Genomic DNA, 25999 nt, shown 5'->3' with positions numbered 1-25999 from the left:
CACGCTACCGGCCGCTGATTGGCGGATCCTAAGTAGAGGGCGGGGATAACGGGGTGGCCACAGGGGTGGGGTGGGTGCTCCCTGTTCCCCGCCTTCCCGGGCGCGATCGGCGCTCCCCGCGTGACCCGGTCACGTGCTCCGCCTCGCCTCAGTCAGCCAAGTGCGCGCGAACTCTACTCCGCTATCTGCGCTGGTGTGGCTCCTCGGGCGGGAGGCGGTGTTGGCGCCGCGCTGTGGCCGTGAGGGAGAGCGCCTCGGTGGCCCTCCCCCCACCCCCTGCCGCAGGTGCCCCCTCACGCCGTTCCTCCCCGCCCTTCTAAGGGACGAAAAGCGGTTTCCTCGCCGTCTCTCGGCCGCGTTCTTTCGTACACTGTTGCCCTATTTTCCTTCAGTTTTATTTGAGGTAAAACCCAGCTCCAGGGCAGCTCTCTCTGCTGCGGTACCGACTCAGATGAAAGCTACTTTAGGTTGGTAGTGTTCTGATTTACACCTTCTGGAGTGGTTGTAGGTTGTCTTCTTTTTGTTTTGTTCTTTTTTTGGGGGGGAGGTGGCTTGTTTGCTTCCAGCATAACTTAGGTAACATAAAGCTTACAGAGCTTTATTCAGGTGCTGCCCCCAGTTTACGACAGCGAACTCAAAGGCACAAGTCCCTGCAGCCCTCACAGCTTTGTGTGGTTTTCAGTTTTAACGAGAAGGCTCTTCATTCCGTCGCCTAGGTCAGTATGAAAATAATAAATACTGCTTACAAATTCTGTGATTTCTCCTCCTGTTTTGAATGAAAAACAGTGACAGCCATTCTCTGACTGAAGGTCAGCATGAGCTGTGTTGGTTTTAAGATGGTGTGTTAAGATCACTGCATCTACAGGTGTAATTCCTCCTGCGCACTCAAGATCCACTACTGCTAAAGAAGGCAGCTGGGTTTATTTGATGTGATTTCTTACTGGTAGATCTCTGTCACCTGGTACTTCTCTCTTTTTCCTCTCCCCTGAAGGAACAAACCATCTACCAGCACTCTGTCCCATTAGTTTTTATGATCACTAGGAAGATGTAGCTTATGCTGAATACAGTCATCCTCTACCAGAAAGCAAAGCCCAGGAAGACTGTAACATGCTTTACAACATCTTTATAACAAAAATCCCCACCTGGCCATTCAGAAGACTTCTAAACTTTAATTAAAGCAGAGGACTCAGCCTTTCTTTTCTCTCTACAATGTGACAAGATTATTTTTTTCTCATTCTTTTGAAATGGTCCTTTGCCCTAAAGCTATAGCTTTTAGAATTATCTGATGAAGTTTCACATGACTTTTCATGATTGCACGAAGAAACTTGAGATGTATTTTCCTTTAATGATAAGAAACAAGGAAACAAGATTTTCCTAAAAATTGTCACAAAACACCAATCTTGTGATTTTTCTAGAATTTGAGATAAAGGCTTTTAGTGTTACACTGTAAGCAATGCAAAGCAAAAAAAAAAAATCAGAACAGCAAAACTATTAGAACTAGCAAAAACTGTTGAAATAGTTCCTCAAAAAGCTTATCCAGTCCATCTTTTATGATTTATATAATATCAGATATTCATAGCAGGGGAGTTGGACTAGATGGCCCTTAGAGGTCCCTTCCAACTCTAAGGATTCAAGGATTCTATGACTGTGATTTACATCATTTGCTTTTCAGGTCATATCTGGCAACTTCATAAAATTTGGACAACAAAACTGCTTTCTATTTATTGATAACTTCTCTGCTTTGGTAAGGCCATTTCTAAAAAGGTGTTTTTGGGTTCAGAGGTGGGTGGGAGAACCATTGAAACAGCTGCTTTTGGTATGCAGTGCTGGTGGCTCCCCTTGGATATAAAGTAGATTTTCAACCTTTTTTCTCTTTGGAGCACTTTGAGAACACCACTGTAGTGAAGGGCTGTATTTACTTTGAATAATGAAATCTTACATGTACTTTATCATAAATATTCTATTTTCATTGCATTGCACCTGGACTGTGCTGTAGTACATGCACTCACGCAACAGGCATGTAACAGAAAACCAAGTAACAATGGTAACTTCATGTTATTCACACTCGTGGAATTTGTTAGCGTTGCTGCTTCTCACTGATAATACATTTTGAAGAGCAAGTTTGTGGAAAGGAATAGATTCCTGTCTCTGCTCAGTGTATAGTCCTGAAATAGTTATTGCTATTTCAATTGCAAAATCATTATGGAATGATAACAGTTTACACTGACTGCTCAGTCAATTTGTGGGAGAAGTAACAAGAAGGAATAGTAGGATCATGTCCACTGTCTGAACTTCTGGCCATTTTGGTTCTTTTCATTGCCTTTTAGAAAAATCCTGAAAACTAGGAGTTGCAGCAGGTCTGTTCAGTGTTGCAGCAATCAACATATACATGCTCTGCATTCTAACTTTCCATAAAATATCCAGTGACATAATTCAATATTGTGGCCTGAGCACCAAACTCAGAGAGCCTCATACTCTTACACACAAAATGTAGTCAATAATTTCTATTTTAAGGCAAAGCTTAGGGGGTGAGATACAACTTCCTTAGAACCACTGTATGTCTAATCACCTTCCACTCCAAAGAACAGGTATGTTTTCTTGTTCTTTTGATAACTGTGTTAGAGTGTAACTAAGATTTCCACTGAGACAAAATGCTGGTCTGCATACCTTTCTTATTGGAGTGTGAGAATAGGAGAACAGCGTAGCTTAATGCTATTCTGAATCAGTACAGATGCCATATTCTGTAAGAAGATACTGCCTTTCATGTAGGCAAGAATACAGCATTGACCTGTCACCCGAAGAGCAGTGGATTTAAGCAGGGAGTACACAAGTCTCCTGTAACACTAGGGGAGGGGACCTAGTGTGGGAAGAAGGAAAAGGCCTCCATTGTGGATTTGTGTTTCTGCAGTTATCCTTCTCTCAGACAGACTGCCTGCTGTCTTTGTACGTCTTGGTAAGAGGCTCTCACTCTGCTGAACTCCTGGCACTTGAAAGTTTCTTGCCAGACAGCAGGGGACAAACTTCACAGAAGGATTCCTCAGCTCTTGGTTCCCAGGTAGATTCCAGCCCAAACACAGACTCACAAGATAAAAGGATGACAAGATAAAAGGATGTTTCCACCCTTGTCTTTACTCTTAATATTTTGGTTCTTAAAAAAAAAAAGAAATTGAAGTATAATTTGTTATTTATAACAGAAGTATGTTGAGTTGTCTGCTTCACTTCACCAAGTAATTGTATATTACCTATCTAATCTTGTCAGAAGATAATGAACTGATACTATGTACTGCCTTTAAAGAATGTAATTCATTCTTTTAAGGTCCAGGTTCTGTTTTTGGGGAAATCAACTATATAACATGAATGACAGAAGGCATCAGTCTCTATTCTTTGCCAGTCTGCCAGAGCTGCAGAAACTCTGTGCCGCTACAATAACACTGAGCCCCCAGTTACCAGAAAGTGAGATGAGAAGCACACAGATAAAAGTCTGCAGGTAATGAGTTTTGAAAGTTATGATTTGCAGAAGCTACTAGTGTTTGCTATTCAGAAATTTTTTTAGTGCAACTAGAGTTAACTGTAATAAAATCAGTACCATTCTTATTAGCAGTAAAAACTATAAAATTTTTCAAAGTAATTTATGTTTTTGAGGGGTGATGTGCTGGCTTTTGGAGAAAAAAATACTGTTATGTTTTTAAATGTCATCAGTTAAAACCAACAAGACAGCCTACTTGGGATTGATGAATATTTAAAGTTACTCTCTGTTAACATGCAAATTTGGAATGCTTTAGGTACGTCTTTTGAGACACTGTAATGCTTTTTGTAGGTTGAGACAGTGGACAGAATACTCAGAAAGAATGTATACATTCCTTAGCACCCACAAAGTGTTGTGCCATTCCCTGTAAAGGGAAGAAATGATAAAACCTGCCAGATGGAACTCTTTGAGGCAGATCTGTTATTTACCAAAGGCCTGTAATTTTTGTCTTAGTCCACTGTGGGGTGGGTGAAGAGTAAGTAAATTGGATTGGCTTGACATGTTACACTGAACCACTGGAAACTGATTTTAAAAAAATCACTTGTATTATGTTTTTAGAAGTAAGAAAAAAGTAAACTGAAAATGGAGGCTTGTTTTTTGAACTTTTTCCTTTTTTAATTTACAGACAGCTAGTATTCCTGTATCGAGATGTCCTTTCTGCACCTGTTATTGGAACACTAAATCAAATTTCAGTTGTAATGGCGGTCAGTAATCACTGCATAAGTATATGCAGTTACGTATATCCACACTTCTTTACAAAGGGTTCTGTGTGAGGACCAAGAATAAGTAAAGTTACATAATTTCAGTCTCACTTACACTCATGCATTAGTAGTGTAGATGACAGCTTAGGTAATTTTTTTTTCTTTTGACAAAATGGTCTCCTCGAGGTGAAGCTTTTACGGAACAGAATGGAGTTGGTAAGATGCCACAATGAGAGTAGCAGAGGCATGTTCTGCCATTTTGTTTTGGGCAGTCTTTTGCTCACTTGGTAATGCATCTTCACCAAGAAGAGAGATTACAGTATGACAAACACCTAAATGTATTTTAGCTATTATTCCCCTTCAGAAGTATAGGATGTGCTATTTTCTCTAAGTATTCCTCAGTATGCTTTTCTAAGGCACAGACACCAATGGGCCAAAATGTATGATTTCATAAAATTCTCTTCAATTTCAGACACTTGGATTTCCTATTTTTTTTTAGATACCATTTTATAAATCAGGATTATGCAAAGCATATGTGGAGAGACAAGGAGCTACTGTAAGTGCTGGAAGATGTCTCAGTTCTTCAGATAGTTACATTTGTCTGTGACTGCTGTTGACAAAGATGAGTATTTTTCATAGAGCATGCAATTTTCTCCTCTCTGAAGAGGAGTTTCAAAGTTTTAAAGAAAAAAAACCCATTCCACTGTCAGAATGTCTCTCATGAACCTGAGTATAATAAGAATACGTAATCAGTCAAAAGTTTCAAGAATTTTTCCTGAGCAATTTCACTAGATTCCTCTGCTGGGAATCAGGGGCTCCCGATTCTGTTCAAAAGCATTAACATTTGACCTCGAGGTAAAGGCAGACCAAAGAGCCCCTCTGCTGGTGTGAAGCTGTCTGCATGCCTTGTAGGTTCTGTTGGTGAGGTGATCAGAGAGCTGAACATCTCCCCATTCATGTTTTGGTTCTCCCCAACGCAGGTAGGATTTGTTGTCTCAGTAGGAAAACTAAAGCATAGAGAAGAAATGGAACCCAGAAGCATAACAACAGTTTCTGTTTCAGGCCTTTCTGCATATGCTTTACTATCTTTTAGTTTGCACTGTTTGTGGGTTTAATGAGTGTATGTGTGGATGTACTAAAATTGCTAACTCACAAAAACTCAAAAAAGTCAAAGCCAATAGCTCTGGCACAGCCAGTTGTATGTATGTTTTTTAATCCAGAAGTGTAAATGTGTATCTGGATTTTTGAGATACGTTGTTCAAATTAGCTCACCTTGCAAAACTGCTTTAGGTTGATTTGTGTAACAGACCTGTCATAGTTAGATTTCCCAGCACCACCAGGTTTGTAGTAACATTTATATTTAATAGACACGTGCTGCAAGTATATCCTTGCAGGATCTCACTAGGAGCATCCTCTTGAACATATACTTTTATCTCTTCTTAAGCTTTCTTTTTCTTCTGACTAATGCTAACAATCAACAGCATGCTATACAGGACAGAATCAAGCACACTAGTATGGCAAGTGAACAAAACTGCGCATGTGTTATTTCAGTAAATTCAAGACTTCCTCTTGCAATCAACAGCAAAGTTAATGTACTTAACTTTTGGAAGCTGTGGCTATTGTATGGAAGATGTATATATAATGGAGCACCCCATACACTTACTTTTTCTTCCAACAAAGTTATAATCTCTATGAAAACATCAAATGAGTTGTAGTTCACCATACTGTGTCTAAATGTCTACATCAAATACTGTGCTAACTTGTAGCTATGTAGACAAAGAGAGGTATAACTTACACTGGGATTTGTCTCTAAAGTAACAGTAGCAATATCTTCACTTAAATTTTGACTGAAGCCTTTACAAAAGGCATATTGAATAATTATTTTTTCCTTTTCTCACTGATGTTATTAGTTGGAAGCACCACAAAGAGTGAATCCAGCCATTCTCCAAACTTGCCTCTCCTACACACTAACAGCCAGACTCGCACCTATGTGGAACAAGGCTGGTCATCTCCTGGTGCAAGGTATTCCACTCACCCAGATCACAAATCAAGTGCTTAGTTTTCAGTTTTTATTATTGCATTTACTACCCCTAAATTAACTTTTATAATTATTATTTCTGTAGCTATCTCTTTTTTCCTTAATTACATTTTTATTGTTCCTTTATTCAAATTTTAAACCTAAAAAACATAACATCCATGCTTTTATCTTCTCCTCTTTATAATGGACTAAATATTATTGTAACTGAATGTAGTAAACAGAATTATTAATATAATAATTTTATATATAAAATATAATAATATTGTCATACAGTTGTTCTGCTCACAAAGAAGTGAAATTGTTTCTGACAGGCTCTTGGTAATACCAGGCAAAGCATTTACAGGTTGGCCAACAGGTATATACAGAAAAAAAGAGTTGAACTCACCCAACTGGTGAAGAGGCTCTCTGGCTATATAGCATTTTCTCTCAGAAAGTAGTCTAAACCAACAGATGCTCTCCCTCCCATGGCTGGCCCTTATATGAGCCCAGTGTGGCTCCAGCCTCGGTCCACCCCTTCTGGTCATGTGGGGAGCACAGGTGCAAACAATTTGCCTGTGCTCTCTGGATCAGCCACATCCCTTCACCAGGTGCTCAATCACCAGTTCAAGCCGTGACCCAACAGTTCCTCTACAACAGTAAATGTTTTCCAAGAACTTTATCTGTTTTTCAGGTTCACGCTTTCATCGGTAGAACTTTTGCACTTGATTATGCTTTTCTAGTGCAGAAGCATTTTTCTATCAGATATTTACTCCTACTCATTTTTGTCCTAGATGGAAGTTCCATTGCCTGACATCTTTGCTGCATAGTATAATTGTGAATTACAGAGCTATGGAAAAATAGATGCATTTCAGATACTGTGGTGTGCTGATACTAAGCAAAGCAATTGTGTAGATCATTCAAAATATACACTGAGAAAAGTGCACGTGCTGTTATCTTGTTTCCAGCCAAAGTATTAGCAGTATCTTTGTTTTCAGCATCTTCACAACATACAGTTCTCTAAAATCAGCTTATTCAGGAATAACAGATAGAAGACTGGATGGTAACTCATATAAAACTGGCTTCAGTGAAACTTTGACAAACACCACCACACCCATGGTGCATGCCACTTGCCTAATCATATATTATCCTAAATTTGGCAAAATTCATCATAAATGTTAAAATATACAGTAGTACTATACAGCCTTGCTTTTGAGTTTGAGAAATGTATTAACTCTTTCATCAATTAAAAATAATTCTCTATATAAATTCCTTCTTAGAAAAAAAAAAGTCTGTGAATTTTTATCCATTCATATGCTTTCATCTAGCTTGCTTTTTATTTCATATGCTAAGTCAGTGGAAAGTTAATTGATGGTGGAGTTTTTCCTATTTTCAAATGCAACTATGTCATTTCTCCTTTTTTTTTCTTTGCTCAAGGACATGAGGTGTATGGTTTAGAAAATAATGTTTATCTATTTTGTTTATTAAGGAAAAGACTTCTTGTCTCAAACGGGAAAGCAAAATGCGGTTGGTAAGTACAGTTTTCTTTTAGGAGTGAGTTTGTGTAAGTGAGTAAGGTGTCATTATGTGAACTTATGATCAAAATAATGCCACAGTCTTATTACAACATGTTTTTTTCATTTTTCATTCTGAAGTAATGTCAGACAAAATAGACTTGATAGCAGATTATTTTTTCTATGTAATTGTTGTCAATTTGTAGGAACCCTTGAAAAATCACGCACAAAAAAGTATTTTTTCTGCTATTAATCTATGGTCATAGATTAAAACCTACCATTAAAACATTATGATTATTATAATTAAATGTTTGGAAGCCCAATAATAATAGATAGGAAAAGGAACGAAACTGACTGTATAGGGTTTGCTGTTTGCAAAATGAAAGCATGCTGCTTAACTATTGCAGAAAATACAAAATTAAATTTATTTTTAAAACTCCAGTATAAAATGAAAGATTGCATTTTGGGATACTGAACCCAATTTACAACAGATACATATTTTGACATCAAATTTGCAGCAGGAATATATATTCAGAAGTGTAATACGTTCAGTCTCTGTGCCACAGGATGATGAATATTCCAGAGAAACATCAGTAAGTGCTTGCCTTGCTCATATAGTCTTTGATATTGACCATGTCTGGATGCCTAGTACTGAGCCTGATGACTCAGTACAGCCAATAGTTATTTTTATGTTAAATGTGTTTGCTTTGAAAATTGGTATTTTTGTATCAAACGTATGGGTTTCAAGCTTCTGGTTGCATGGATGGCCCTGAGTTCACAGGTTGGTGTATGGATGGCAATTAGTTGTTGGGTTTATTTTCACTGTTAAAATGCAATTAATTTTTATTTCCATGCTGCGGTTTGTTTTTTAAACTCACTACTTTAACTGACAATGATTTTAAATAATCATTTGTTTTAGCTTCCTAACAGCTGAGTTATAGTTGAAAACAGGGCTTTGGACTTTGTTTTTATTTTAGTTCTAGATGTCAATGTGTCAGAGACACAGCTTTGCATCATTGTGGAGGCTTGCTCAGTTCGGTTACCACCCCCCGAGGTATAAAACAGTTGTATTTTCTATTGCTGTATTTTTCTTAATAATCTTTGTCTTTATTTCTGTTAGCTGACTTATGATTAGTGTGATGGGGATAGTACTGCTTATTTCTGATGTATTAAGACAGTGATCACAGTGATTATACAATTGTTTTAAGTGCATAACATCTTTATATATATATATAGATGCATTCTAGCAAGCATACCAAGCATCTTTGTAATACAAATTCTAGACTGCTTTCTAGATTTCCTTCTAACAGTGTTTTCTAAAAGCCATTCACAATCTCACTGTAATAAATAACCAGTTTTGAGTAACATATTAAAAGTGATGCTACAGGTAAGATGTCAGCACTATGTATAAGGTAAATGGATATTGGGTTTTCTTCTGGAATTTGCTGGGTTTTCTATGCAGCTTCCAGGAGCACAGGAGCAGCCTGTGCCATGCAGCTTTATAAATGGTTTAAGAAGTAATGGTTGAGGTTAAAAATTGATCATGTTGGTACGTCCATGCATACGGAGGCATATTTGTCAGACTTTCTGATTAATTTCCAGAATAAGTATTTTGGATCCAAAGTATCCCCTTTAAGAACAGAAAAATAAGGCTTCTTTTGTGACCTAATTGGACAACATAAATATTAAAGCTGTCTTTGTGTCATTTTGAAATTGGATAAATGGAAGGGATCATGTTGTGGCTTCATTGTCAGTTTGACCATTTGAATACTTTTCTAAAACAGAAATGGACAGATTTTCTTATCAATTAATAAATGCAAGCCATGATAGTCCATGGAAAGAGAAAATGTTTTTTTTAAATCTCTGTGTTAGATTGGCCCCAGCAGCCAAATTTTGTCTTTGTGAAAAATGTGTTTTTGACTCCTCACAGGGTGAAGCTCTGTGCCTCTAATTCTGTTGCTGGGATCTTGGCACTTGATTAGGCAGGGTGGCTTGTGCAGTTCCTAGGCTGTCAAACATAAGTTTCTGAGTTTAATTTTAAAAACTGCATGAAAGTGAGGCAGTTTTTAGTTTGAGGAATTTGTTCTGTACCCTTATTAGCACACTTAACATTTAAATTTCACTGATTTAAATTACCTTTAAGCCTTTTACCTCTGCTTTAGAAGTGTAGACTCTAACACAAGATAGTGTGCAATTTGGTAGTGGATATATCTTATTTCATAAGCAGTCTGTGAGAGCTGATAAATGAATAATGTATAAAATTCAGTATATGGTGATATACCATCAGTTTTGATATTTTAAGTTTTGTACTACTGTAGAGATATTTGCAAATAACTTTTTGTTCTATTTTAAGCTGGGAGATTTTGATATTTCGGCCAACACCATAAAGCTGTTTGACAGCAATGAAAACACAGTTATTGACAGACATTCCATATTAGCTAACTGGTGCTATGTCTTGCCAAGGTAGGCGTTTGTTTAAATTCCAGCAGAAACAAATATTTCCTGGAACGTTTGCCATACAAACTGTAAATTATGCACTAGTGATAAGAACGCATATGTTTTGCATTCAGGTAATTTTACTGTTAGGTCTCAGTGTTACAGAAGATGTGAAAGGAAAATCAGTGAATCATAAATTATGTGTTTAAATACTATTTCAGTTTTAGTAGTCTCTTTGCTAATGCTGTAATAATGTTACTTTTCTTCGCGTATAATTTTAGAAGAAAGTGTAAATTTAAAGACAAAAGTATTTTCATCTCTGCCACAGACCATCTCAATTTTCACCTATGATTTTCATCGCAACAGTGTCAGAAGTAATGATACATTTTCATTTGATCTACACTCAGAGGTAGTGGGTATTACAGATGAGAGAAATCAGCCTTGTAGGTTCCAAGCTCTTTTCCATGTTTCAGCAAACATTGCTATTGCTCTGTTGTAATCTAAAGATTACAACAAAACTAAACTAAACTAAAGATGTTAGTTCTCAAAACTTGAGAATAATACATAAGTGCCTTAAATGTCAAATAATCATAGAATCACCAAGGTTGGAAAAGGCCTACAATATCATCCAGTATCACCGTCCACCTACCATCAATATTTCCCCCCTAAACCATATCCCTCAGTACAACATCTAAACGTTTCTTGAACACTTCTAGGGTCAGTGACTCCACCACCTCTGTGGGCAGCCCATTCCAGTGCCTTGACTCTTTTTTCAGAAATCCTATGTGTTTTCAAATAAGCTTTATGACATCCTTTATAAGCATCTTTTTTCACCTGTGCACAGCATGAAAATGGGTCAGATCATAAACATCAGCCATATAATTCCTCCAGAATCTCCTTTCCATTCTTATGAAGAATTTCAGATGCACTGGAAGAATCTGGTAAATAGCACTGTTTTTGTGTTTTCCCTCTCTTCTTTCTGTTTATTAAATTTATACTTGTAATGCACATTTGTGGGTTTTTTCTTTTTCTTTTTTTAGTATGGATATATTCTTCCAGAGAATATTGAGGGGAGAGAAATATACTTGAGTGTTTACTTCAAGCCAATAGGGGAAAGGTTATTTACGTATCCTTTAAGAATATTTTTTGTTACATGTTCTCTACTACTCTCCTAGCTAAGACTTAAATTTTCATTTTTCAATGCGCCACATTTTCTTCTTCTACAACTTCATGGGAATCAGTGGAATTGTTTCATTAGACAAACTGAAACAAAACATTACGTCTGTTTGTGCCAGAATTGAATAATAGGAAGTCACATAGATCAGATTGCTTCTCGGCTTCTGTAAATGTGGTACTGCCACTCTAAATGGTGGCTTAAAAGGAACAGTTAAATTAATTCTATGCATTGTTTCTGTAAAACTATGGCTAGCAAAGATTTATTTTGAAGAGAATTTTCCTGCTGGGAAAGACTAGACTAAAGGTTATGGTATCATTATTGCAGTAGGTTAGAATGTCTGAAGTCCCGTAACTTTTTAAGCTTCAGTCACTTAAGAAGGTGGATGCTTTTGTTCACCTTTTTGAAAAAAAAAAATCTTTAAACATACTTTATGGGTTTTTTTTTCTTCCAAAGGAAAGTGATTCATAATTGTGAAAATACAAAGAACTTTGTTATGTATCCCTGAACACTCCTCAGGTACCCTCTAAGATGCATTCGAAGTCAGCCAGTGCAGTATTTCCCTAGAACAGATTCAGAAAGTGTGTTGAATGCTTTTATTTCTGATGTGAAGGCTAAGTTTACACATCTATGTGGATTTCCAGTAAGGATGACAAGTAAAGCACTGTATGCTACACAAGAACTCTCCAGGACTCCAGCATGTGTAAGGTTTTTGGTTTTTTTTTTTTTTAATAAAAATACTAATGGCATGTACTCTGTTTGTGGTTTGAAGTAATCTTTGTTGTATTCAGAACTCAATGACAGCGTGAAAGCATACTTTTCACAGTGATCAACTGCCTTCTTTTTAATAAATGTGTAATGTGATATTATTTTATATTGTTGTATTGTTATATTGAAAAATGCATTAAAAAGGAAACTAGGATTAGGATTAGAATTAGTACTGTAGTATTAATTTCTTGCTATCAATATTTGGTGTTCTATCATCTTTATTTTACAATCAAGTTTCCAGAACTTTCTTGCACTCCTTCCAGAATAATAACAATCTTAAAAATATTCTGCAAATTATTTAAAAAAAAAAAAAAAAGAAAGAAAAATAAAGTTGTATAAGCTTAGACATTTAAAAACACTCAAGCTGTTAGATTTACTCTGACTGGTGATGGAAAGGAGGCACAATTCCCTTAACTGGAGTTTTAACAAAGGCTGAGACTCAAATTTCTTGGGTAGCAGTATGTGAAAGAAGTGAAGTAATTAATTCTGAACAAAGAATACTGACAGAAATTGCAGAGATTCTAAAATACTATAATCCTCTTTCAGAACACAGTTCCTGTTTATGTCTCTTCAGTGATCAAAGCTAGGATGGCTCCTCCTTGTCATCTGCAGTTTTTATAGGCATCCAGACATCTTTTGTTCAGAATACAGATGCCTTTATAAGTCCTAAGAGACTGTCAGACAAACTCTCTGCAGACTCCTTCAAAAGATCATTGCCCAATTGGAAATCACTAAACCAAAATAATAACAGACTTTTTACATGGGCTGGTAGTGATAGGAGAAGGAGGAATGGTTTTAAACTAAACGAGGGGAGATTTATATTAGATGTGAGGGGGAAATTTTTCACTCAGAAGGCGGTGAGGCGCTGGCACAGCTGCCCAGAGAAGCTGTGGGTGCCCCATCCCCGGAGGTGCTCAAGGCCAGGTTGGATGGGGCCCTGGGCAGCCTGAGCTGGTGGGGGACAGCCCTGCCCATGGCAGGGGGTGGGGCTGGGTGGGCTTTGAGGTCCCTTCTAGCCCAAACCATTCCGTGATTCTCAGTCTGATTCTATGGCAATGTCTTTAATTTAAGTCTTTCCTTCAGAGAAATACAATATTGCAGAATATTTTATGAACAAAAAAAAAATTAGGAAAGGTGAAAATGAATCTTCAGTTACGGTTACAACAAAATATTGTTTAAAAAACACAGATGGTTATAATTCAAAACAGGAATTTCTATGGTTATATATTGTGACGTGTATCAGGTATATATTATATGGCGATGCATTAGGTGTCACTATCAGATTTTTAAACCGAGTTAATTGAGTTGAACCGCTCTCCTTCTATTGTAGGAAGTACAGACTGAGTCTATGAAATTGGCTGGTGAGATGGTTTGTGTCGTATCGCTGACCCAGACACCTCCAAGGAAACAGACTTCGGCTAGCATTTCTTCCTCATGCAGTACGGAGAACAGCCACTGGATGGAGCATTTGATCAAAGAGCCAAAACCTCACACTTTTTCAAGTAGCAATGAAAGTGCAAAAAATATTAGCGTTGAAACAACTGAGAACTTAATCAATAGGCAAATACCAGGACTATCAGAGCTACCACCTCGGAAGTCCTTAGGAATGCCTGGAAGCTCAGCCTTTGAACTCTCTCCAAAAAAGATTAGCAAAATTATACCAATTTTCAAAGGAAGGTTGATGCAGATGAATGGAAACACCACAAATCAAACTGATGGGAAGAAAAGAAAAAGTGTTGAAAGACAATCGCCAGTAAAAAGTGTTAAATCTTCAATGTTGACTGTTTGCAAGTCCAGCTTAACTCAGCTTTATAAACCTGCTACTCACAGCAGCTTACTTCAGATAATTACTGAGAAAGCATACGTAAAACAAGATGTATCTGTATTTCAATGGAAAACAGAGTCTGGTGAACAAATGATTAATTCTGATTCTTCCAGTAACTCAGCTGCAGGTTGGAGTTCAAGTGAAGTCAGTCACAATAAGGCAAGTTCTCCTTTCTTGCGTAAGAATGCTAGGCCAGTGCTTCAGAAATCTGACATCAGTCCAAAACTAAATACATACGCATCTTCCACTTCCAGTTCAAGAGGAGGAAAAAAATTTGCAAGTCAAAATACCACACAAGCTCTTGGAAAACAACACCAGTCAAATAAAGTACATTTGCAGATTTGTAAATTAGAGAACGGAATGACAAATTCCAGTTTATCACAGCAACGAACAAAGGAATCAAATGAAGGACGAGGGTTAAATATTCATGAATCCATCTTAAATGATACAGTGTGCATTGCCAAAAATGATGAAAGCAAACCATCCTGCCGTTCTAAGGATTGCATTGCTAAGACAACCTGTCTTCATTCCAACTCTGTCTGTGAACAGGTAAAGAACACTCATTATCACTGGTTCTCACAAACTCAGCATATTCTGAAACAACAATGGGCGATAAAGAGGATGACTTTCATCATGTTTTACTATCATTCTCAATATGGTTGTCTAAAATTTCTACCACACATATTAATGTTCTGAAGCAGTGCTGCTCTTTTTTGTTCTGGAAGGAAAGATAATTTACTTTGTCCTCTGAGACAGACAGCTATTTTCATTTCGGACTTTTAAGGTGGGATAATCAGTTTTAATTTCTTTAAAACAGTTTGTCCTATCAGTTTATTAACATTTGTTTAAGGGTAATATGGTGAAATTTTCATTGTTCAATCAGTGTAAAACCATATTAATGAGCAGTCCCTGGAAGGAATCTCAAGCCTCACTGATTGTGTGGCGCTGACTGCAATGTGCATAAAGCAGTGTGCTCTTAGACAAACATGCAAGGTTTTGCAAATGCAAGTTTAATCTAAATTTCACTAAAAGTACAAGTCACAATAGGAGAGATTCCTGCTGGGCATAAGGAAAAAAAGTCTTCAGAGCGAGAGTAGTTAAGCACTGGAACCAGCTTCATGAAGGAGTAGTAGAATTGTTATCTGTTCAGATTCTTCAAACATGGCTGGGTGAGGCCCAAAGCAATATGATCTTACTTTGAAGTTATCACCGTTTTAAGTAAAAGTTACAATTAGATGACCTCAAGGCATTCTCTACAACCTGAATTTTCTATGATTCTGAGTGCATTTCAATAATAAAAATAGCTGAGCTGATTTCAGTGCAATTTTTATGGGAATGATGTCCCACAAGTAGGACACATGGATGAAATGTGTTGTGCTTCTCAGTGTTTTCACCTATAAAATGTAACGTGGTAAGTTATCTCAACTTTGTTTTATTATGGCATTTTTTGCTGTTCCATGTGCACAGTTTTTCAGATCTGTTAGTTCCTAAATGCCAAACCATTGGGAATTAAGGGGCATAAGATTATTGCCATTTAACAGACACATTTAGAGTGACAAGACATGTAGCAATAGCTAACCAGGGTAAGTCAGGATATCAAGATGAAACCTGGTTTGAGGAGCAATGAGATTATAATTCACGTTGGTAGTGGTAGACATTACAGATCACAATGCATTGTGTTGGTGAGATCTGACAGACAAAATACTCTGTTTTTTTTTTTTTTCTAATGATAGTATAAACTTCTATACTTTCAGATGTTTACAGGGAACAAATATCTGACATGTGATGAAACAATGACCTCAAAACTGACTCATTCAATGAAGGAGAGCAACACGGAAGCATCTGGAAAGAAAGGCTGTGCCAGAAAAAGACAGGTAAAAGACCTACACATATACGTCCTTAGTCCAGTCTGCAAAGACTCAAATTAAGAAATAAAAAGGAAAATGTAAGTTTTATCATTTTATCATGTTCCATTTAAAACAGAGAAATCAAGAAATGTCACTGAGCCCACTCTCAGTAAAATTAATCTTAACCATCAGTTATGCTAGTATTACTTCAAATGTGCATTTAACAATCTTGTCCCCTGCAAAAGGTGCTACTAGAATGAAAGCTTTAATTATGTTACATAATGTAAATACATTTCGGAAGTAGAATGGTACAGACAAAAGTTCTATCCTGACTAAATTAACTATGGTATTCTTGTTGGCTGTGTAAATGTTAACGTGCATCTTACATACTTGAATTCAGCATTATTTGGTAGAAATGAGCTCCTACAGGCTATTCATGAATCAATGTGGAATTTTAATCGGTATATTTTCCCAATTGTTTAATGTATTTCAGATGTTTTATTACTAGAAGGGGCTAACAGCAGCAATTAAATAGGTTCCTAATACCAATTGTGTTTTTTAGCATTTTTCTCTGAATTCTGTTCTAATGACAATAGTGTGTAATTTGAATTCCTCTTAAAAATAATTTTTCATTATTCTTAATTATTACTTGTATTTATCCCTAGACTACACTTCTGTTTCTCAGTGTCAGTCCTTTAAAACTCAGTTGTATCTTCCATTTCTTTCTCCTTACAGTCACATTCTTAATGCTTTTACTATCTAGAAATTAGGCTGATGAGTAAGGAGTGGGTCTAAAGCCTCCAAAGCTCAGTACAGTTACATTTTCTTACACAGATACGTAGGTATTATCTGTGCTAGTAGCCAACAGAGCATACTGTGCAATCCCCCTACAAAATAAGACAGAAGGAGCATATGTGGCACACGCTTTCCTCTGGTTCCACCCAGGTTCCCTTGCTTTTTATGTTTTATCTCAAGCAATCAATGACCATTTGAGGTCTCATTACCCATGCACAGTATGAAGGGCCTTTGCAGAATGTATATCAGCCTGAGCCCTGCAAGCTGCTTTAGGGAGGTGGCAGCGAGTCCTTGCTAGCTGCCTGCCATGCCCACACTGCAGCACTGCTACTGCTGGCACCAGCGAGTTGGATGCACAGATGTAGGGGAGCCTCAGCTGGAGGCTCAGGAACGCTCAGAAGCAACTTCTTAGTTGAGCTGTTAGGTTGTATTACTGCTTTGTTTGCTTTCCTGATTTTTTGCTTGTTTGTTTTGTTAACAGAAAGAAGAAGGTTACTCAAAGTTAAAGAAAGTCAGAAGAAGTAAGCTTCCTATTTAGGATGTAATGGAATACTGAAGAAAATTCTGGGTATGCTCATTAGAAAGTTAAAAGATTTTTCTCATTACTAAAATAATATTACATGTCTATAATAACTTCTGCATTTTATGGATTATGATATCAACTATCTCCAAAGGTATCACTTTACAAAACAACTGGCTTCTAGAACAAAATAAGGAGGTAGCAGAAGCCAAGGTTAACTGGAACAAGGAGCCAAGGTCCTTGATTTCTTTGGACACTGGCAAGTAAAGCATTGCTTTTTTTTTTCTTTTCGTTACATACAAAAGCTTCTTCTAGTACTGAGAACTTGGCTTTAGTTTGTATTTTGATTGGCTCTTTTTCTTTTAGACTAAAATAAACCTTTTTTTTTCTGCTGCTGAATTTCATTTGAACCTCAGCTAAAGTTAAAACCATAAACCATTAAAGTGTGGCTATCTATGTTATTTAATATCGCTACATGAAATAGGGCAGCTAGACACTTTTGTGGTGCCAAGATCTAATCCAAGGGCAAAATGACCTGACATACAAAATGAATAAAAATTTGTTTTGTGGCCAGATATTTGAACCCGCAGCATGGATAGTTATTGATAACATTCTTGCCGGATAGGAGAAACTTTTCCTATGAATATTAATAATACATATAACATATGAAAACCACTAGTTTTATTGATCTACTAGTATATTGCATTATTAGGAGTAAAATATGTAGGAAGCAACAAGTATTTCTGGTTAACCATTTTAGAGATAAGTAGAAGTATATTTATTCAGCAAAAAATATTGGTGTGTGAACACAATGGTCACACAGACACAGCAGCACAAAAAATATACATTATATAAATCAAATAGAAAATATAATAATAAAAAAGCGAAATATAAACTGTATGTCTTTTAACCTGGCTTTTGGCTTCAATGTTAAGTGCTAACAAGTAGCCAAATATGCATGTTGTCTCAGAGGTATACTTTATGTCCTTCTATTCTTTGCATGGATAAATTCTCTCAGGTGAACGTTCGTATCAGTTGTCTGCCTCCCTGAAGAAAGTCTGTTGTATGCATAGAAGCTTTTCATATAGGGCCTTTGTATTCTGGTATTCAGCAGATCTGTTCCTGGATCTAACATTTCATGTGCCCTGCTTCAGTTTCAAAGCCAGACAGTTGAGGCATGGCCCTTCTTTAGATGTGATCTGTTTCCACAGATTGAGTCTAGATATCTGTACGTGCACGGTCTCTGACTTGCTGAGAATTGACAGACGTGATGTTCCTGAGAGCGGCCAGAACATTAACTTTTTAACATAGATAAAATTACAACTTTCTTCTTATTGATGGGTTAGACGCCAAATGACCAAATTGATTATTGTAGGTAAAGCTTAAACACTGGAGAACAAACTGTCATCCTTGAAGTATTTATCATAGAATCATAGGATCATTTGAGTTGGAATGGACCTTTAAAGATCTCCTAGTGCAAATCCCCTGCAATGAACCAGGAGACCTGCAGCTAGATTAGGTTTCTCAGAGCCCTGTCCAGCCTGACTTTGAGTGTCTCCAGGCACAGGGCATCCACCATTTCCCTGGGCAACCTGTTCCAGTGCTTCACTACCCTCATGGTAAAACAACTTTTTCCTTATATCCAGTCTAAGTTTTCCCTCTTTTAGTTTGAAACCGTTCCTCCTTGTCTTATCACATATTTAATATATGATTTCTAAGAATACCATTGGTATGGATTCATCATTGGCGTTGGTGATTTAAAAACAAAACTAGAGCTAAAATAACTTCTGCTGTTGGATCAGTGCCTACAATTTCATTTCTGAGAAATTTTGCTTTGATTTTTCTTTATGACGTATTTCTGCACTTGCATTCAGAATACATGTTTTTGCTTCAACACTTGAGAATTACTTTTAAGTTTTCAAATTTACTGTGTAGCAAGAGCTGTAGGGGAGAAGGTCTTAGAGTGGAATTCAGTGATGTAGTTGACAAGAACGACTTGGATCTTGTAAATCATGACAGTAAAAACTTTTTTTTTACATTTATCTTCTGAAAACGGTTGGTTTGTTACTAATGTGCCAAGTTCACAGCCTGTTAACTGCTTGAGGAATTCTCATTTTCTTCTTGATTTTTCTGGAGTAAAAAAAGGGGATATTTTGATAAAGCATAGTAAGTGTCATGAAAGAAGCACGTAAGATTTTAAGATCCTTAGCATTTAATTCTTGCACTAAACCATTCTCATCTATTCTGTTTGTATCCATATGTAGACAATCCTCCCCTCTCTGGGGAAGAACATACTGAAAATAGCAGAGCTGAAGTTCCCAAGCCTCTCATCTATAGAACTCTTTCTCTAGCTCTACTCTTGTGTTGTTGTAGGATACTGACCTTTGGTTTTAGTTGCCAAATTTCATTTAGCAAATGAGAAGCTAAAAACTCATCTGATAGAGTAATAATACTAATATTTTACATGAAATTAATTTCTACCATTGATGTAAGGATATTGTATGAACACAGTGAATGCAGGGGATGCACACAACTGGAATTAAGTAAAAAATTCTCAGCAGTTTTCTATATGAGGACTAGAACTCTATTAGATTATTTCTTCTAAAACACGGATTGCCCCAAGCCAACATGTAGGAATTTCTCTTGTTACTCAAAGGGTATAGTATGAAATTTAAACAAAGCCATCTTTCAAGTGCTTTCTTGATGTAAAATATAGTGTTGAAATAATACCTTTTTGTTACATAAATGTAACACAATCTGGTTTATTGAAGGAACTCTCATAAATTTGAAAACATTTACATGGAAATTACATGTGCTGAAAATATTTGCATTTTCATTGAGAAAAGATTCTGAACATTTTTTAATCTCTCAAAGATAAAGCAACTTATTTTATAATGGAGGAAAGCTTATTTCCAAATCAGATCAGAAATAACCCTTGGTCTGTATGCATTAGTAAATTGTTAAAGCCTTGCTCCAAAAAGTAGATGTTATCATGTTACTGCTGTTATCCTGTCTATTTTTCATTGCTACAGGCTTGGTCCAAATTGGGGTTAATCCAATTTACTGCATGGTCAGCTATTCTAAAATGCTGGAGAATGGTTTCTTCAGATTCTGTCTCTCACTTTTCTGTAGAGCTAACACTTGATCTCAGCTAGTTAAGAAGCTGTGAACGCACTTCTGCAATGGAAATTGCTTCCCCCAGGACCACAAAAACAATATTTTGAGGGATTTAAATGTAAAAATCCAAATGTAAGAGCAAGGATAAAACTGAGTATGTATTTGCCATTATCAAGGACAGATGTTTTACTTGTTCTGTGTAAAAATTAAAAAAGAAAAAAAAGGAACATGAATGCTCTTCATACAAACTCTGTAAGCAAAATGAAAATACAAATACAGCAATACACCAACTTTTGTTGGTATATTAGCTGTACAGTTCTGAGTTGCCTTTGGATTTCCTTTGTGATCTCAGCTTTTTCTATGTTTTCCTCATTCAGGCTTCCAAGAGGCCATTAACGTACTTGAGGATCTCTGAGCTTTGTGATCTTTACTCTGTTTATTTCATGTCACTGCTACCTGTTTCTGGATGAAAAATTGAAGGTTAAATACATACAGTCAAGTGAATCCATATGTCACCTTCTACACCAGACAGTTTAGTTTAATAATCCTCAAATGGTTTTGGAAGTTCGGCTAATTGTTTGGAATTCTTTAATCACATGATGTCTATCCTAGCACTTGCTTACATGCTTGATCGCTGTTCCAAGCTGTTTTGAAGTTTCGAGTCTACGTTTTATGACATAATTATATTTAATGACGCAGTTATTTGCTATAATATCTGCATCTCTTTGTTTTACCAGTGAAACATTCCTAAATAACTTCTCCTTGTCAAATAGTTAGAAACTAAACACTGCAGTTTTTCTTAGTTGGGGAATGATCTTAAGACTGGATTTGATTACAGCTTCTTTAGCTCCTGTTAGATTTTTTAGTGCATTTCCCTTCTCACAGATAAAACCATTGAATGTAAAGGGTTTTTAAATTCCAATTCACAACACCATTCTTGAGCAATTCGTGCAGAATACATATTGCTGCCATTTTAGTAATTTTATCAAATTAAATGGATTTATAAATTTACGTATAAATTATTCTGGTCCCATTATGTTGTTTGTAAGTGAATATTATTGCGTTACATGGAAATTAAGAAGCAAAAGCCAATTTCTAAACTCAAACAATATAAAACTGTAGTATAACATTGGCTTTGTTAATACATTGCCAAAACCTTTTCTTTCCTAAAGGAATTGGTATGGTGAGACTTCACGTGCTTTATGAAAACTTTTTATATTGCCATAGTTGTGTTTTTATTTGCCTCGTGTTTCAGGTTAGGATTTTTCCCTACTACAATGACAAGTTTTGTTGTCGTTATTTATTTCAAATGGAAAACGTTAGCATAGCTCTCTCATTTAATGGTGCCAGCATTTAAAAGTGAACACTTCAGTGACTTGTAAATTTATTGCATACGATATTAAAAAAACCTAAATAACACAAATAACACAAAAAAAGAGCAATACACTCATCATATTTACATTGTTTGGAAACTGGTATACAAAACCACTTTTCAAATGCCATGGATTAGTTATTCTTTCATAGGTTTGTCTAGATGTAATCTATCTTTTTCAATAATTTTTCCACAATATGGAAAAGCTCATGGAACAGTTGCCTTTATGCTCTGCTATATAAACTTGTGCTTCATCTGGTCTGTCTCCTATAGCTGCCATTTAACTGCTGTCTGTTGCCAGCATTTGCCTGGTATCTCCTTATTAATGGAATTCATTCTGCATCGTTCTTGTGTTTTAAAATGTTTGCATCACTTTGTGTTATATATTATAATACTCTAAATAGTGAAAATACAATTATTGTAGATCCAATTTGTTCCACTTCAAATAAACTACTGAATAATTCACATGTCCTAAATGGCCAAATCCTTTCTAGTCTGTGCTGTGGGTGGGAACCTGTTATTCTAACCCTCCCAATCCTCCTAAATGTGCATCAGCACACTTGATACAGAGAGGAAATGCGCTGGGTGCAGGAGTGGTGGTGGAAATGCCACCGATGGGGAGGCAGGGTTAGTGCAGGGGCTGCCTTTGCAGGGGTTTATTGATGCTGAAGGGATCTTTGCTGCTACCTTTTGCTGTATGCAGAGCAGTGTTAAGAGCTTGTCTCAGTTCCTCCTGTAATGAGTTCTCACTATTTGGGCAGTGCCCTCGCTGCCTGGAGTCACCTGGGGCCTCTGCGAGCGATGTCTGCAGGATGGATTTCTCAGGGGGAAAGGAACAGACAGACTCACCCACCTGCTCCCAAAATACCCTGATGTGCATCAGTAACAGGTGGAAATGTAACAGGTTAAAGAAATCCCCAGGTGTCAGAAACTGGTCAGAGGTTAAAAGGCAGAAGATATTGCCCACCCTTCAATGGCTACTGGGTTTTATCATTTTGTATGTCTCTTTCATCGGTTTTTCTCTGTCTAAGTCAACTCAGACTAACATTTGACAAAGCTGTCTGCAGTATTGAAGGATTCAGAGGACTACAGCTGAACTGTTTGTACTGAGTTTACATTATTTAGTAAATATGCACTTCCAGAGAGCAATCTGGTGCATTATGCATATTTTCATAAGTTGACAGTGTTCTTCTCTTCCACAGATGTAACAGATGTAAGCCGAAGGGACTTCTTACATTCTTTAAACTGGCCTGTGCTCAAGTTCCATGTCAAATCTGAACTTAGAAGATTACAAATTATTTAGACAGGGAAGCTTGTTATTTAGTTCCTTTGGTGCAGGGTTTGTACCAGCTTGTGTTAATAGCTGGTTTTAAAACAGTCAGGTTGAAGCCCTCTCTCTCTGTATCACAGAGTAGTGGAGTGAATGGGGTAATTCAAGGACTTTGGGCCGTGTGCTGATCAGCATGCTGGTCCTCACGTCGTGGAGAACCATGAAGAATTTCATGGCATCTCTCCTCTTTGTTCAGGAAAACGACGTGTTGCAGCTGTGAAAAAGATTCACTGTTCTATCTTGTTGCTAGTCTGCAGAATACAGAGCAGCGGCTCAACCTCTCACCTAAAAATTTGCAGCCAGGATGAGCAAATGTGTTTTCCCTGGGAGCTGCACAGAACTGGATGCAAACCCTGAGCAGCTTAATCCCCCCAGGGCAGCATTAGATTCCAGGACAAAGCAGCCTTACTTTGCTGGAAAATATGTGCAAATTGTTCCCAATTCTATCAGGAACACACAGCTTCTTGCAATGATCTTACTGTTTTTCAAAAGAGTGACAAATTTATTTTTAGGCTCTATGTAAAAAAGATTTAAGCTCACTCCAGTGAGAGAAACTGAAAAGTATTGGAAGCTGATGCATCTGACCCTCTTGCAGAATGGGTCTCATTGTCGCATAATACCTTTGACAAACAGACAGTGTGAGAGCAGCCCAGCTCAGCTGGCTTCAACTGCATATCAGAGTATGAGTTTAATTAAATACTATTAAACTATCAGAAGTGGCCATCTAGGTAGAAGTGCCTAAGTTGAACTTTCCTGTAACTAACCAGAAAGCACATGCTAGCCCAGTGAAATGCATTTTCCTTAATTACACACGATGTTGCAGCACAGATTTAAGCAAGAGCAAAGATCAGCCTTACAGAGCTGCTGCCCACCAGTCTCAGCTCAGCTCACTCCAGCAGAATTGGCTCAAGCTGCTCACATGCCCCAGTGCCTTCCAGAATGAAAGAAAGTTATCCCACGGGGAGATGCTAGCAGAAGGAGCCTGTCCCTACACAGTCAAAAAGATGCAGATACCTATTTAACTTTTTGTGTTACATTTTGGATTCTACTATGCAGCAATGATATTTCAGGTTGGATATTAGGAAAAATTTCTTCTCCGAAAAGTGGTCAGGTGCTGGCACAGGCTGCTCAGGGAGGTGGTTGAGTCACTGTCCCTGGAGGTGTTCGAGAAACCTGTAGATGTAGCACTAAGGGATATGGGTTAGTGTGGAAATATCAGAGGTAGGTGGATGGTTGGACTGGATGACCTTGGTGGACTTTTTCAATGTTGGTGATTCTATGATTCTATGTTCTCATTGTGAGCGGAGCTACACAGCTGTGGGATACTTCAGAGGAGGAACATGAAGCAAAATTCAGCCTCTGCTGAAGAGCAGGAAAAGGGTGAGATATCATAATTCAAACTGATACTGTGTACTTTAATCTTCCAAAGAAAAAAATACCATAAAATGAATTTCATTTCCTTTTCTGCCATTCATTCAGTGGAAAATAATAAAGAAAAAAGAAAAATGGACCTTCTATAAATTAAATATCCTCCTGGAGCTCATTGTGCATCTTGTAGCATAAAAGCACTGTAAAGAGCTGAAATTTGTTTAAACTCAAACATTTGTTAACCATATACCTTACGTTGTGCTCTTTTCATTGAAAGAAAGACTGAAGTAAGACTCAGTTCCAAAAGTTTTATTTCCTGGGAGATCAGACTTCAAAGGCTGACAAAAGCCTGTCTGCCCCATCCCTGGAGGCGCTCAAGGCCAGGTTGGATGGGGCCCTGGGCAGCCTGAGCTGGTGGGGGACAGCCCTGCCCACAGCAGGGGGTGGGGCTGGGTGGGCTTTGAGGTCCCTTCCAACCCAAGCCAATCAGTGACTCTATGGAAAGCATTTCCTTTTGTATCAAATCTCACAGTTCTTGTAGGAATGTCCTCAATAAAATGCCACCCAGAGAAGCCAAGCGCTTTGTCTGGTGGGCCAAGCCTGGGTTATTATTTTTCAGTCTTCTAGCACTAATTGAATATTCTGCCTCTGCAGATTTTGTAATTTGGAAAGAGTAACAATGAAATCAGGATTCTGCCCATCAGTGAAAATGAATGCGTCCAGTAATGGAAAATGCATGGCTCCCCGTCCCTGGGCACTGAGCCAGCGCACTGTGGTATAAGCATACATCTTCATTAATTCTCATTTAGAGAAGAATCGATTGATGCTAGCAGTGTAAACTCAAGGAGTGTAAACCACGCTTCAGATGTAAAGGACAAAAAAAAAAAAACACGTGAGTTTCAGGATTTCAGCCTTACCGTTAGCACTAGGTATGCTTGCATTCACTAGCTATTGAAATGCCCGTGTCCGGTTAGTTCTGAGGCCACAGCTGGGTGTGGGATGCTGACCCTCACGGGATGCTCCCTCACATCCTGCAGAGCCAAACCTGCAACCCGTGGCTCTGAGCATGGCTCTCACTGCTCCTCCCAGGCTGCTGCTGGGCTGGAGGAGTGGGAGTGGGCACCAACCTGTGCTAAATTGCAGAGAGCCCTTTAGAAAGCCGGTGTACACGTCTGATGTGAGACTGCAGAGATTAATTAATTTTAAATGAGTCCAAATTAAAAGCTACTTTCTGCATTGTTAGTCAGGGACAATAATACAATGGGAGTTTCAACACTGTGAATGCTGTATGGCTTTGCATCTTCATAGAGAAAAGTTGTCATCTGATCGCATCTTTTCAAGTATTGCATTCAGTGTTCAAACTGGAAAGTTTAGCAGGTGCTAAAAGAAGGTTTTTTTCCACTTTGCAACTGAAATTATTTGTGTATTTTTCCCAAACTTCAGTCAAAAAGATTTGTGTCCTGTCACATGCCATTTTTGACTCAAGCTGGAGATCTGAAGCAGCCTTGTTGGCAACTGAGCAGGAGAACACAGGCTGGAAGATCTCATAAAACATCATCTTAGATAAAATAGACAAAGAAAGGTGCAGCAGGGAAGCTTTTTGCTGAGCCCACTCCCCAGTACGTCAGGGACGTACTCACCCACGTGCCCAGCTGCAATCTCGTCTGAGCCCACTTAGCTGTGCGTCACTAA

The 25999-nt window shown here is 37.6% G+C and overlaps 1 protein-coding gene across 6 annotated transcripts; it reads left to right on the top strand.

Moving 5' to 3' along the window:
- Positions 32 to 25279, top strand: C2H18orf63 (chromosome 2 C18orf63 homolog). Of its 6 annotated transcripts, none has more exons than XR_002435365.1 (18): positions 32 to 285; positions 607 to 716; positions 1673 to 1744; positions 3317 to 3487; positions 4152 to 4230; positions 4727 to 4783; positions 6138 to 6249; positions 7731 to 7772; positions 8733 to 8809; positions 10109 to 10218; positions 11036 to 11132; positions 11232 to 11317; positions 11885 to 12068; positions 13464 to 14507; positions 15713 to 15832; positions 17082 to 17168; positions 20615 to 24319; positions 24962 to 25279. XR_002435365.1 is itself a non-coding variant. In XM_021387756.1 (16 exons), the coding sequence occupies exons 3-15, from the start codon at positions 3354 to 3356 to the stop codon at positions 17136 to 17138; spliced, it is 2199 nt and encodes a 732-aa protein (XP_021243431.1). In that variant the 5' UTR covers positions 32 to 716; positions 1673 to 1744; positions 3317 to 3353; the 3' UTR covers positions 17139 to 17168; positions 17275 to 17965. The 6 variants fall into 6 exon arrangements, 2 of the variants coding, with proteins under 2 accessions (XP_021243431.1, XP_021243432.1); XR_002435364.1 differs by having other exon boundaries at positions 32 to 467; XR_002435362.1 differs by having other exon boundaries at positions 32 to 716.

This window comes from Numida meleagris, chromosome 2 (assembly GCF_002078875.1).
Source record: "Numida meleagris isolate 19003 breed g44 Domestic line chromosome 2, NumMel1.0, whole genome shotgun sequence".
In the NCBI taxonomy this organism is placed as follows: domain Eukaryota; kingdom Metazoa; phylum Chordata; class Aves; order Galliformes; family Numididae; genus Numida; species Numida meleagris.
Note: the sequence above shows the minus strand (reverse complement) of the source record. Positions and strands in the feature narration are given on the sequence as shown.

Coding starts and splice junctions, on each gene's coding strand:
- C2H18orf63 (XM_021387756.1), top strand. CDS start 3,354: ATGAATGACAGAAGGCATCAGTCTCTATTCTTTGCCAGTCTGCCAGAG. Junction 11,318..11,884: donor ATAGGGGAAAGGTTATTTAC/GTATCCTTTAAG, acceptor AACACTCCTCAG/GTACCCTCTAAGATGCATTC. Junction 15,833..17,081: donor GCTGTGCCAGAAAAAGACAG/GTAAAAGACCTA, acceptor TTTTGTTAACAG/AAAGAAGAAGGTTACTCAAA.